Source organism: Desmodus rotundus, chromosome 10 (genome assembly GCF_022682495.2).
Source record: "Desmodus rotundus isolate HL8 chromosome 10, HLdesRot8A.1, whole genome shotgun sequence".
In the NCBI taxonomy this organism is placed as follows: domain Eukaryota; kingdom Metazoa; phylum Chordata; class Mammalia; order Chiroptera; family Phyllostomidae; genus Desmodus; species Desmodus rotundus.
In genome coordinates, this window is record NC_071396.1 from 78,833,488 (window position 1) to 78,848,186 (window position 14,699).

Below are 14,699 nucleotides of genomic sequence, written 5' to 3' on the forward strand. Positions count from 1 at the left end.
CATTTTTAGGAGCAGTGTGGGATAGGGTGAATCAGACATTTGTGGGGTAGTGGAAAGAGATGTACTTTGACAACATACAGACTGGTTTGAATACAGCTTCTTGGATATATTACTCTTTTAACTGCACTTTTTAAGTCAGTGAAGTGAGATGGTTGGGGAAAAAAAAAAAGACAAGGAAATGTATCTCTTAGTGATCAGCATACTAAGAGGTGCTCAACTGAGTTTTTCACCCAACTCCACTTTGAGGACTTTTCTAGAAGGTAGGTAAGTGATATGCTAAGTCTTCATGGAATGAGGAAGGATGCGACTGATTTGGGTCATAGACAGGCTTTTGATTTGGATTTACTGAGATGTGGGAGACAATAAACCTGTAAAGACTGAGTAGATCTTGTCCATCAGTTAATAAGGAGGAAGAAAATTAGAAGCTATAAACGTCAGGTTGCCCGTCTACTTGTAAAATCTCCTTCACTTCAGTGTCAGTTTCTTCAAACGTAATGTTATTGCAATAGCCTGAAATCAAGACATCTTCTCTGTACAGACCTGTGAGGGGCAAGGTTTTCCATGTGTGACTGTACTATTTATTCATTCAGCAAGCACTTTTAACTTATCCAAAGAATATCTAGGATTGCATTTAGGATCTAAGTGTTCCGAGGATGTAGAGGTCAAAAGACACTGTCCCAGCTTTCAAGGAGACAGAAATCTTTCGAATCTTTTTTCCTTAGAAATGTACGAAGAAAAAAATAGATTTTCCTTGGGGCAGTTCAGCTCTAAAATACATGAAAATAGGCACATCCTACAGGCTATGCAATACTCTTAAACATTTAAAAAGGGGGGGGGGGAAGAACATTAAAAAATTCACAATGTCAATTGTAATGCTAATTTTAGCGACGCTTCAGAGAAAAGCCCGCAGAAAAACACTGAGGAAGTGGGATCGAATTCTTACTGAGTTACTGTTTTCCAAAATCAGTCTCCACAATTTTTGCTTATAAAGTAGAATCCTGTAGAAAATCTTGGCTAGGCTTTTTCGATACACGCAACTGAGAATACCTGAGAGAGGAACGCGGAGGCCGCAGTTTTCCGAGCGTGGCTTGCCCCTCCCACACGCCAGACTTAGGAAACTGGCCTCTCCAGACTCTGGATTCGGAGGATGATTCTAACGCCCCTCTGGAGCGGTCCCTAGCGACGTCACGAGCGCGATCCCAGAGTTTGGCCAATCAGGAGGCCGGATTCCGGGGAAAGCCCGGGCGGGGACGGTGGTCCTTGCGCGTGCGCGAGGTCTCCGCGTGGCTATATAAACATGGCTGGCGTGGTAAAGTGCCTGGGTTGTGCCGAGCGTGCCCAAGGTGCTCGGGGTCGCTCGGGTTTCTAGTTTTGAAATTTCGGACGGGTAACCACCGCGCAGAGTTAGGCTAGGAGGTGAGAGCCAAAGTGACGCCCTTCCTGGAGCCGCACCGCCGCGAGCGCTGCTGCAGCGGGACTCGAGGCTGAGGTGCGGGTCTGAGGCAGCGCACGTGGGAGCGCCGCTGAGGCAGCGGCAGAGCTGGTATTGCTGCCGGCGGGGCCAGGCGGACCGTGGGAAGGTCTCGGACGCGTGTGTCCTGCTTCCCAGCCGGCGCCTGTCATTGACTTCTGTGTCGCGGCCGCTGCGCCTCTTCCTAGCGATGCTGGGGAGCCGGAACTTCCCTGGAGTCCACTGCCGCTTGTCAAGCCTCCGCTCGCGCGTGATCCCGGAACGCAAGCGCTGCAGCTGCCTCTGATCCACCTGGGGGATGTCCGCGGGCCTCACGGAACCGGCCGGCGCCGTGCCCCCCGCTGCCGTGAGCTCCTCCGGGACCCTGACCGGGGCCCCTGCCGGGGCTCTGCCGGCCCGGGTGGGAAGCACTTCCATGGCCCTGGGCGCAGTGACTAAGGCTCCTGTCAATGTCTGCGTGGAGTCCACGGTGTCCCAGCCCCTACGGCCCCCCGTGGGGACCTTGGTGACCAAAGTGGCTCCTGTCAATGCTCTTCCTAAACTCAGCAGCGGCCCTCAGCTGCCTGCTCCTCAGATAGTCGCCGTGAAAGCCCCCAACACCACAACAATCCAGTTGCCTGCAAATTTGCAGCTTCCTCCAGGTACGTTGATCAGCTTTTCCAGTTTATCCATCTGTCCAGCCAGAGGGGACAGGAGACGTCGGAGCCGCGTATTGCGCCTTCTTGCTGGTAGTTTTACAAAAATAACTCAGCCAAGAGAGCCTTTCATAATCTTGACTTTGCAGGACAGTGATTTGGCAATTGGTATAGCCTCTTCGAGTCCTTACTGCATAGGTTTTCTTTACATACATAAGGAAAGATTTTTTCACCTACGTGACACAGTAAAAGCTGGAGCAGCGTATTCTGGAAGGCCTTTGAGGCACTGGCTCCTACTTGGGGAGGTATAGCTAAGTTCATTTCCACGTGGAGAAAGCATCAGTTTATATATCCACACACATTACGGTGTTCACAAAAAGTGTATTTAAAAGATTCTTGGGTATTAAGAAAAAGATATTTTAAATTTAAGCAAGGCTACTGCTTTCTAGTACCAGAAAGGAATAATGTTGCTTTGTGCACCGTCTTTACATGTGTGATGTAACTTGCGGTTAGAAGAGTCCCTCTTCCAGGGAGAAAGTGCCAGAGTTGACAAGTAGATCAGAGCAATGCGGTTGTGATAGCAGGCTGTGAATGCTGCAGTTTATGAGTATGCAACTTCTTTTTATCCTAGAATTTGCGCTGTTGGGCTGGTTTTCATAATTTGTGCAAGGGTTTTGCTCTGTGATCATTTAAATATTATAAATGTGATGAAGGATATTTGAGTGGTCTACTTGGTTTTCCTCAACTGAAAGTCTCTCGGGGTTTCAGTAGGCGGGGGAGAAAGCACATCTCACATGCCTCGGATTGAATTTTGCTCAGCAGTAATTGGAACTCTGACAGCCAAAGGAGTAAAGAAGTCAAAGCATTTGATTTAAACGATTTCAGTATCCCGTAGCAAAATGATGGGGGCTCTTTTGTAGCTAATGTTCTATTTGGTTATGAACGTTGCAGAAAGATTATGTTCTTCACTTCCGATAAAGTTCTGTTTCAGTTTTGTATGGTACACAGGTATATACACTTGTTAAGCTGTGCATATCACTGGATACATCTTCTGCTAGTTCTAAATTGTCATCCTGCATGCAATCTTACAAAGTAGTTATGAATGTGTTTGAATGAAGTCACCCCCTAATTCGTTAAAACTAAATGCCTGTCTAGTCACTGAAGTTCATTTAGAAGCAATCAAAAAAAGTATTAAAACAGGAAAACTTTCAAGAGTGAAAACTTGCTGATCACTTATTGAGAGTGTATTGATCACTTATTCAGGGCTGGGCACTTTTAATACATTATTTATATTTTTTTGTTAGTTGGTCATATAGGTAGGTAGCAAATAAAACATTTCCCTGACAGTAATTTGCCCAATGCAAAACTCATAGGTATCAGAGGGAATCTGAATCCAGGACTGTTTTACTTTTTACTCTTTCCACACCACTGTGCTTACTACTTGGCATGTGTGTACAGTATTTCTCATTGAGTGTCAGGCTAAAAGGTGATTTATAAAATTTTAGAGCGTAATCTTTTTAATACATGGAAAACCAAACTGAAACTTGCCAGAGCTAATAGCAGTAAACTAGGACCACAGCCTAAGGATGCATGGCACTAATGCATTTTATGCTGTTGACCGTGGAGAAACTCCCATAAAAGAGAGGAGATAAATTGCCTTTAGGAATTGTTACTGACAGAGAAGGTGGGAAGGTGCTTTTGAGGAGCAGCTTTAGGAAATTTCTGCTGGTGTGTGGCAGAAGAGCACACTATTTGTGTTTTCATTGGTGCAGAATAAGATAAACCAGTAGTTTGAAGGATGAAATGGAAGCACTGATAAACATTTTTAAAAGGTTATGACTCTCATTCCATTTCTTTTATATATTGAACGTTAGCAATTGATTACTCAACGATGTTTTCTTTTAATTATGTAGAAGTCTTATTCTTTTAGTATAGTATACTGATGGTTTAAGTATTTGTTTTTCTTTATACTTCAAAATTTCCTCTGTGAACAGAACTGTTTACAAAATATAAATATGCACCACAGGTTTTTATAGGTTAACAGGGGCTGGAACTAAAAAGGGGGGGGGTATTTGTGAAGAAATGAAAGAAACTATAGTAAAGTACTGAAAACTATTCTTCTGTTTAATATTTTTGGTAACCTCTTCAGTCTTCTTTCTTTGTGAAGATATGGGATTTTAGGCCAGACTATGGCTCTTTTTTTTTGGTGTTCTGTGTCTCCTATTCTGTGTCTCTCCTATCAGTGAGCAAGGACTTGTTTATTTCTTTTATGTCATAAACTCTGATAAATTCTGCTTGACAGTCACACTGTACAGAAAGTTACTGCTGAGACCATCGAGGTCCTTTCTCATCAATTCTTCACACTGAGAGGTGGCATAGGATTTGTATCTGCTTTCTCAAATTCCTGAACCAGTTCTTCAATAAGCTAGTGCTTCTTGTTTCTGCCCCTGGTTTATTAAAGGAATATTACATGGTCATCAGCTTCCACAGTTGTCACAGTGCTGATGGGTTTCAGGAAATGAGAGACTCTTCTTTTCAGTGCTCATCTTGTGCACCATTGACTCTTTGGATTTCAAAGGCTGCGGAGTCAGCTTAAGCCTGATAATGTCAACTGCATTAGTCTATAGGTAGTCATCCCTCAGGTGAAAGTGCTGGTACTCCATTTGTGCAGCCCTTTTTCAAGTGTTGGAGGGGACGGAATGGGAAGGTGTGAGATCTCATCATGCACGCAAGAATGGTGTTCAGTTTAAATCTTAAGAATAGTTATTCCTGGAATTTTCCATTTAATATTTTTGTTCTACTATTCACTTTGGTTAACTGAAACTGTAGAAAGTGAAACTGTGGATAAAGGGGGAACTACTGTGTTGTCTATTTGCTGCTGTTTTAATTTATCTCCTAGTGATGTTTTGAGTACTTAGTTGAAAAAAAGTGTGGATCGTGGACATTTTGGAGTTAGTAACAACTATTATTGGTAACTTTAAAATATGAACTATCCTGCTAGGGCTGGTGTGGCTCAGTGGATTGAGCACTGGCCTGGGAATCAAAACGTTACTGCTTTGATTCCCATCAGGGCACATGCCTGGGTTGTGGGCCAGGTCCCCAGTTGGGGGCGTGCGAGAGGCAACCAACTGATGTTTCCCTCACACATCAATATTTCTCTCCCTCTTTCTCCCTTCCCCTCTCTCTGAAAATAAGTAAATAAAATCTTGAAAACAAGTAAAATATGAACTACCCCCTCAAAAGTATTATCTCATTTGATCCCTTTAACAATCCTGCAAATTAGATATTAGGTCTTTCGATGATGAGGATGTCTTTTCATTTATTTATATTTTCTTTAATTTCCTCAAAAACATTTTGTAGTTTCCAGAGCATTCGTTTTATACTCATTTTGTTAAATTTATTTCTAAAGTATATTATTATTTTTGATCCTTTGTAAATAGAATTGCTTTCTTATTCACTGCAAGTGTATAGAAATAGTTACTTTTTATATATTGATCTTGTATCTGCTTGCCCACCTGAACTCCTTTATTAGTTTTAATAGTTCTTTTCATGGATTTGTTAGGATTTTCTATGTAAAAGATTATATTACTGAAAATGGTTTTACTTATTTCTAATCTGGATGCATTTTGTTTCATTTTCTTGCTTAATTGCCGTGGCTAGAACTCTCAGTACAATGTTGAACTGAAGTGATGATTATAGTGATGATGATGATTATAGAACTCTCAGGACAATGTTGAACTGAAGTGATACATATTTCATTCCTGATCACAGATATCTTTGTCTTGTTCCTGATCTTAGGAAGAAAGCATTTAGTCTTTCATCATTAAGTATGATGTTAGCTGTGGGTCTTTTGTAGGTCCCCTTTATGAGTTTGAAGAAGTTTCATGTTACTCCTATTTTGTTGAGTGTTTTTATCATGAAAAAAAGGTGTCAGATTTTTGTCAAATACTTTTTCTTCATCTGTTAATGTTACCATGTGGTGTTTTTGGTTTTTATTCTATTTATAGGGTATTTTACAGTAATTAACGTTCATGTATTTAAACCAACCTTTCATACTGAGATACCACTTGGTTATAAAGTTTCAAACTTTTTATATGATGGTGGATTCAATTTGCTAATACTTTGTTGAGAACTTTTATATTTATGTTCATAAAATATGTTGGTCTCTAGTTTTTCTATAATGTCTTTATCTGGTTTTGGTATTGGGGTAATACTGAAATTACAGAATGAGTTGAGACATGTTCCCTTCTCTTCTATTTTTTGGAAGAGTTTGTGAAGGATTAGCATTAGTTTTCCTTAGATGTTTCTTAGAATTCACCAGTCAAGTCATCTGAACTTGGGCTTTTCTTGTGGATACATTTCTTTGTTAGAGGTCTGTTTAGGTTGCCAGTTTTCTTGAGTTAGTTTCAGTAGTTTGTGTTTCTAGGAATTTGTTCATTTCATGTAAATTTTTTTTATGCTGATTTACAGTTGTTCCTCGTATTCCCTTACAATCTTACTTTTGTAAGGTTAGTAGTAATGTCCCCTCTTTCATTCCTGATTTTAGTAGTTTGAGCCTTGCCTCCTTTTTTCTTAGTCAGACTAGGTAAAGGCTTATCAGTATTGTTGATCTTTTCAAAGAACCAACATTTATTTTGATTTTTCTCAATTATTCTTTATTCTCTGTACGACAGGCATACCTGGGATATATTGCAGATTTGGTTCCAGACCACCACAATAAAGTGAATACTGCATTGAAATGAGTCACATGAATCTTTTGGATTCTCATTGTGTATAAAAGTTATGTTTATACTATACTTATAAAAGTTATGTTTATACTATACTGTAGTCTTTTAAGTGTGCAATAGCATAATTTACAAATTCTTTATTGCCAAAAAATACTAACCATCATTTGAGCCTTCAACGAGTAGTAGTCTTTTTGCTGGTGGAGGATCTTGCCTTGATGTTTATGGTACTTAACAGGGTGCTGGATGCTGAAGGTTGGGTGTCTGTGGCAATTTCTTAAAATAAGACACCTTCGAAGTTTGCTGCATGGATTGACTCTTCTTTTCCTGAGTGATTTCTCTGTAGCATGTGATGCTGTTTGACAGCATTTCACCCACAGAACTTCTTTCAAATTTGGAGTCAGTTGTCTCAAACCCTGCTGCTGCTTTATCAACTGAGTATATGTAATATTCTAAATCCTTTGTTGTCATTTCATCAGTCTTCACCGGAATACATTCCATCTCAAGAAACCACTTTTTCTCATCCATAAGAAGCAACTCCTCATCTGTTGAAGTTTTATCATAAGATTGCAGTAATTCAGTCACATCTTTAGGCTTCACTTAAATAATTCTAGTTCTCTTGCTATATTTCCCCATCTGCAGTTACATCAGCAGAATCACTATATATGGCAGCTATAGTCTTATAAAATGTATTTCTTTTTTTTTTAAGATTTTATTTATTTATTTTTAGAGGGGAAAGGAGGGAGGAAGAGAGGGAGAGAAACATAATGTGGGATTGCCTTTTGCAAAGCCCCCTACCAGGGACCTGGCCAGCAGCCCAGGAATGTGCCCTGATTGGGAATTGAACCAGCGACCGTTTGGTTCTCAGACTGGCACTCAATCCACTGAGCCATACCAGCCAGGGCTTACAAAATATATTTCTTAAATAATAACACTTGAAAGTTGAAATTACTCCTTAATCCATGGGGTACTGAATGGATATTGTGTTTTCAGGAACAAAAACAACATTAATCTCATTGTATTATTATCCACCCCCCCCCCACACCCCATACCCTAGAGCTCTGATGGAGATCAGAGCTCTAGGATGAACAGGAGCATTGTCAATAAGCAATAATTTTTTTGAAAGGAATCTTTTCTGAGACACAGGTTTCAACAGTTGGCTTAACATATTCAGTAAACCGTGCTGTAAACAGTAGTGCTGTCATCTAGGCTTTTTGTTCCTGGTCCAGTAGATTCAGCATAATTCTCAAAGGCCCTAGGATTTTTGAAATGGTAAATGAGTCTTGGCTTTAACTTAAAGTTACTAGCTGCATTAGCCCCAAAGTAGAGAATCAGCCTGTCCTTTGAAGCTTTGAAACCAGGCATTAACTTGTCCTTTCTAGTTGAGAAAGTCCTAGATGGCATCTTCTTACATTGTAAGTCTGTTTTATCTACATGGCAAACCAGCTGTTTATTGTAGCCACCTTCGTTGTCTTAGCTAGATCTATTGGATAACTTGCTGCAGCTTCTCTGTCAGCACTTTCTGCTTCAGCTTGCACCTTTATGTTATGGAGAATGGCTCCTTTGGTTTTTTTCCTTTCATTAAATTTTTTGGGCTGACACTGGTTAACAAAATTATACAGGTTTCAGGTGCACAATTCTACAACACATCATCTTTACACTATATTGTGTGTTCACCACCTCAAGTCAAGTCTTGTCTGTCACCATTTATCCACCCCCTCACCCCCTATATCCTACTCCATCTCCCCGCCCCCTCCCCCGCAATCACCACACTGCTGTCCATCTCCATGAGGTTTTTCTCTTTTTTTTCTCAATTCCTCCACCCCTGCAACCCCCTCACTCAATAGCTGTCAGCCTACTCTCTATGAGTCTCTCTGTTTTATTTATTAGTTCATTTTGTTCATTAGATTCCACATATGAGGGAAATCATATGTTACTTGTCTTTCTATGCTGGATTATTTTCCTTAGCATAACGCTCCAGGTCCATCCATGCTGTCACAAAGGGTATGATTTCCTTCTTTTTTGACGGCAGGGTAGTATTTCATTGTGTAAATGTACCACAGCTTTTTAATCCACTCATGTAATAAAGGGCACGTAGGCTGCTTTCAAATCTTGGTAATGCTGCAGTGAACATACGGGTACCTGTATTCTTTCAAATTAGTGTTTCAGGTTTCTTTGGATAAATTCCCAGAAGTGGCAGTTCCTTTTTTTTATTTTAATTTTTTAGAGAGAGGAGAGAGAGAAATATCATTTTGCTATTTCACTTATTTATGCATTCAGTGACTGCACCCATCTGCATTCCCACCAACAGTACATGAGGGTTCCCTTTTCTCCGTGTCCTCAACAACACTTGTTGTTTGTTGATTTATTGATGATAGCCATTCTGACTGGTGTGAGGTGATATCTCTTTGTACTTTTAATTTGTATTTCTCTTATGATAAGTGATGTTGAGCATCTTTTTATATGTTTGCTGGGCATATGTATGTTCTTTTTTTGAGAAGTGTCTATTCAGGTCCTTAGCTCATTTTTCAATTGGATTGTTTTGTTTTTTTATTTTTGTTTTTTTGATGTTGAGTTTTAGAAATTCTTTAAATTTTTGATATTAACCCCTTATCATGTGTATCATTGACAAATATATACTCCCATTCAGTGGGTTTTCTTTTCATTTTATTGATGGTTTCCTTTGCTGTGAAAAACTTTTCAGTTTAATATAGTCCCATTTGTTTATGTGTTCATTTGTTTCCCTTGCCTGAGGAAATATACAGAAAGAATATTATTACAAGAAACATGTGATTCTTTACTGCCTGTGTGTTGGGCAGTAAAATATCAGACAATATTTTACTTCCAGGATTTTTATGGGTTTGAGTCTAAAATTTAAGTCTTTAATCCATTTTGAGTTTCTTCTTATGTGTGGTATAAGAAGGTGGTTTAGTTTCATCTTTTTGCACATACCTGTCTAATATTCCCAACACTATCTATGAATAGGTTATCTTTATCTCATTGTATGTTTTTGCCTTCTCTGTCAAATATTAATTGACTATAAAGGTGTGGGTTTATTTCTGGTCTTTGTATTATGTTCCATTGATCTGCCCATTTTTATGCCAGTACCTTGCTGTTTTGACTACTATGGCTTTGTAGTATAGTTTGATACCAGGTAGGGTGATTCCTCCAGTTTTGTTATTTCTCAAGATTGCTGTGGCTATTCAAGGGACTTTTGTGGTTCCAGATAAATTTTTAGAATATTTGTTCTAGTTCTGTGGAATACACCATTGGTATCTTAATTGGAATTGCATTGAATCTGTAGATTGCTTTGGGTAGTTTGGACATTTTAATGATGTTAATTCTCTCAATCCATGAATATGGTATATGCTTCCTCTTATTTGTATCTTCTTCAGTTACTTATAATTTTCTGAGTATAGGTCTTTTATATTCTTGGTTAAATTTATTCCTAGGTATTTAATTATTTTTGAAGCAACTGTGAATGGGATCGTTTTCCTAGTTTCCCCTCATGATAGTTCATTATTGGTGTATAAAAATGCAATTGATTTCTGGATACTTATTTTTGTAGTGTGCTACTTTACTGAATTTATTTATCAGTTCCAGTGGTTTTTTATGTCATCTGCAGCTAATGGTAGTATTATTATTTCCTTTCCAATTTGGATGCCTATTTATTTATTTACTTATTTCTAATTGGTGCTGCTAGGACTTCCAGTACTAAGTTGAATAAGAGTGGTGAAAGTGGACATCCCTGTCTAGTTCCCAGTCTTAAGGGAAATGCTTGTATCTTTGCCCATTGACTATCATACTAGCTATGGGTTTGTCATAGATGACCTTTATTATGTTGAGATTATATTATGTTCCCTCTATTCCTACTTTGTCAAGAGGTTTTATCATAAATGGGTACTAGATTTTATCAAATGCTTTTTTCTGCATCTGTTGATATGACCAGGTGATTTTTGTCCTTTATTTTGTTTTATGTGGTATATCACATTTATTGATTTGTGGATATAGTACCAAACTTGCATACTAGAATAAATCTTACTTGATCATGGTGTATGATATTTTTAATGTATTGCTAGATTTGGTTTGTTAATATTGTTGAGGATTTTAGCATCTATGTTCATTAGGGATATTGGCCAATAATTTTCTTTTTTTGTAGTCTCTTTATCTAGTTTTGGAATTAGGATAATGCTGGACTCATAAAATGAGCTTGGGAGTCCTCCCTCTTGAAGTTTTGGAAATAGTTTGAGAAGAATAGATGTTCTTCCTTCAATGTTTGGTAAAATTCACCTGTGAAGCCATCTGGTCCAGGACTTTCGTTTGGAGTTTTTTGATTACTGCTTCAGTTTCATTAGTTGTAATCTGTCTATTCAGATTCTCTGATTCTTCCTGATTCAGTTTTGGAAGATTGTATGTTTCTAAGAATTTATCCATTTTTTCCAAATTGTCCAATTTGTTGGCATATAGTTCATAATATTTTCTTACAATTTTTTGTATTTCTTTGGTGTCAGTAATTACTTCTCCTCTTTTTTTTTTTTAAATTCTACTTTGCATCTTCAGAATAAACTTTGTTATTCTATAGCTTACTGTTGTTTGGCCCTGATAAAAATAGCTGGCCTCGGGGAGTCAAATAGTTGGGTGGAAACCAGGGGAATGTGGGATGAGGAATTTTTTTACTTTTAAGTATATTTTATTGGTTATGCTATTACAGTTGTTTCAATTTCTTTTTCCCTTTGCCTTTCTCCACCCGGTACCATCATCCCTCCAGCAATTCTCCCACCGTAATTCATGTCTGTGGGTCATACATTTAAGTTCTTCAGCTTCTCCATTTACCACACTGTTCTTAACCTCCCCCCGTCTATTTTGTAGCTACCATTTATGCTTCTTATTCCCTGTACCTTTTCCCCCATTCTTCCTCCTCCCTCTCCCTGCTGATAACCTTCTATGTGGTCTCTATATCTATAATTCTGTTCCTGTCCTAGTTGTTTGCTTAGTTTGTTTTTGTTTTTAGATTTAGTTGTTGATAGTTGTGAGTTTGTTGTAATTTTAATGTTTATAGTTTTGATTTCTTTTTCTTAGATGAGTTCCTTTAACATTTCATACAATAAGGCCTTGATAATGATGAACTAACTACCTTGTCTGGGAAACACTTTATCTGCCCTTCCATTCTAAATGATTAGCTTTGCTGGATAGAGTAATCTTGGATGTAGGTCATTGCCTTTCATGACGTTGAATACTTCTTCCCAGTCCCTTCTTGCCTGCAAAATTTTTTTGAGAAATCAGCTTATAGTCTTATGGGAACTCTTTTGTACGTAACTCTCTGCTTTTCTCTGCCTGCTTTTACGATTCTTCATCTTTAATCTTTGGCATTTTAATTATGCTGTGTCTTGGTGTGGTGTTTGGGTCCAACTTGTTTGGGACTCTCTGTGCTTCCTGGACTTGTATATCTATATCTTTCACCATATTAGGGAAATTTTCTTTCATTATTTTTTTCAAATAAGTTTTCAGTTTCTTTCTCTTCCTCTTCTCCTTCTGGCACCCCTATGATTCAGATGTTGGTATGTTTGGAGATGTTCCAGAGGCTTCTTATTCAATCCTTGTTTTTTTGAATTCTTTTTTCTTCTTGCTATTCTGATTGAATGCTTTTTTTCTTCCTTTTGTTCCAAATCATTGATTTCATTCTTGGCTTCATCCCCTCAACTGTTGGTTCCCTGTGGATTTTTCTTTTTTTCACTTAATGCAGACTTCATTCCTACGTAGGTCTTTTTTTATGCTGTTGCAGTACCCAGTGAGTTCTTTGAGCATCCTGATAACCAGTGTCTTGAACTCTACATCTGATAGATTGCTTATCTCCATTTTGTTTAGTTATTTTTCTGGAGATTTGTTCTGTTCTTTCATTTGGGCCACATATCTTTGTCTCCTGAATTTGGCAGCCACCCTGTGTTTGTTTCTGTATATTAGGTAGAGCTGTTTTCTCTCCCTTTCTTTGTGTACTTGTTATGTTGTAAGGGGCCTTAGGTACTGCCAGGGCTGGGCAACCTACTTCACCACTTTATTGCAGTGTATATGGGGGAGGGATCAGAGAGGGAACAATGCCCTTTGCTCAGCCCTCCCCCCATCTGCAGTCACTTCACCCACTTCCCGTATGTGACTGGCACCCCACTAGTTGTTGCCCTGGTAGTGGGTCCCAGAGTGGGTGGGTTTGGGTACCTTGTAGTATCATGGTGGCCCTTTGTATGTACTCTTCTGAGAGATTGGAAGTTTTTTCTGCTGCCCACCCTCCCACTGGTTTTTGCAGCCAGAAGTTTCGAGGCTTTATTCATGCGCGCAGTAACCCTAGGCTGTGCAGTCTGGCATGGGGCTGGGATTACTTGCTCCTCGGGTGTCCCTCGGTGTTTGTATCCACCACACCTGAATGTGGGACCACCTGTTCTACCAGCTGCCACCTCACTGCCCCCACACTGTGTCCTCTCTGCCTCGGCTCCACGGCTCCGCCCCTCCTACTTATCTGGATGAGTATTTCTTCTTTAAATCCTTAGTTGTCGGACTTCCACACAGTTTGATTTTCTGGCAGTTCTGGTTGTTTTTTGTTTTGAGGTTAGTTGTGATCTTTCTTATGGTTGTGCGAGGAGGCGAAGCGTGTCTATCTACGCCTCCATCTTTGCCAGAAGTTCGAGCTCTCCTCTTTTATTTCTGATTTTGTTTATTTGGGTCTCCCATCTTTTTTTCTTGATGAGTCTGGTTAAAGGTTTGTCAATCTTATTTATCTTTTCAAAGAACTAGCTCTTGGTTTCATTGATCTTTGGTTTTGTTTTTTTTTAGATCCTTTTATGTTTCTGCTCTGGTCTTTATCATTTCCTTTATCTATTCATTTTGGGTTTTGTTTGTTATTTTTTACCCCCAAGTTCCTTTAAATGTAAAATTAGATTGTTTATTTGAGATTTTTCTTGTTTCCTGAGGTAGGCCTGTACCTTTTTTCTTAGGACTGCTTTTGCTGTGTCCCATAGATATTGGGTTGTTGTACCCTCATTTTCATTTTTTTTGTTATCTTTTGATTTCTTCTTTGATCTCATTGTTAAACCATTCATTGCTGAAGAATATGTTATTTAGCATCCATGTCTTTGTGTGTTTTTCAGTTTTCTCATTGTGATTGATTTTTAGTTTTATACCATTATGGTCAGAGCAGACGCTTGATAGGATTTCAGTCTTAAATTTATTGAGACTTATTTTGTGTACTAACATGTAGTTTATCCTAGAAAATGTTCCACGTGCACTTACAAAGAATGTATATTTAGCTGTCTTGGGATGAAATGCTATAAGGTTATCAATTAAATCCATCTGATCTAGTGTGTCATTTAAGGCCATCCATTCCTTCTTTTCTGTCTGGAAGATTTATTCATTCATTGATGTCAATGAGGTGTTAAAATCCCGGACTATGACTGTATTACTGTCAGTCTCTCCCTTTATGTTTATCAAAATTTGTTTTATATATTTAGATGTCCTGTGTTGGGTGCATAAATGTTTACAAGGGTGATATTCTCTTGGTGGACTGCTCCCTTTGTCATTATGTAGTGTCCTTCTTTGTCTCTTACTATAGCCATGTTTAAAGCCTATATTGTCAGATATGTCTATTGCTACGTCAGCTACTTTTTTCCTACTATTTGCATGAAATATCTTTTTCCATCCCTTCACTTTTAGACTGTGTGTATCTTTCATTCTGAAGTGGGTCTTTTGTAGGCAGCATACATTTGGACCTTGTTTTCTTATCCATTCAGCTACCTTATGTCTTTTGATTGGAGCATTTAAGCCATTTACACTTAAAGTGATTATTGATAGGTATATATGCATTGCCCTTTTATTGTTTTGACT

At 38.8% G+C, this 14,699-nt stretch overlaps 1 protein-coding gene across 1 annotated transcript in view; it reads left to right on the forward strand.

Annotated features, from left to right (window-relative positions):
• Window positions 1–1,324: 1,324 nt before the first annotated feature.
• The window catches only part of TAF4B (TATA-box binding protein associated factor 4b), a 128,070-nt gene continuing 114,695 nt past the window's right edge, over window positions 1,325–14,699 (forward strand). Inside the window, exon 1 of the mRNA XM_024580450.3 lies at window positions 1,325–2,112. Coding sequence (XP_024436218.2) covers window positions 1,770–2,112 — 343 coding nt within the window. The 5' untranslated portion in view covers window positions 1,325–1,769. The remainder of the gene's footprint in view (window positions 2,113–14,699) is intronic.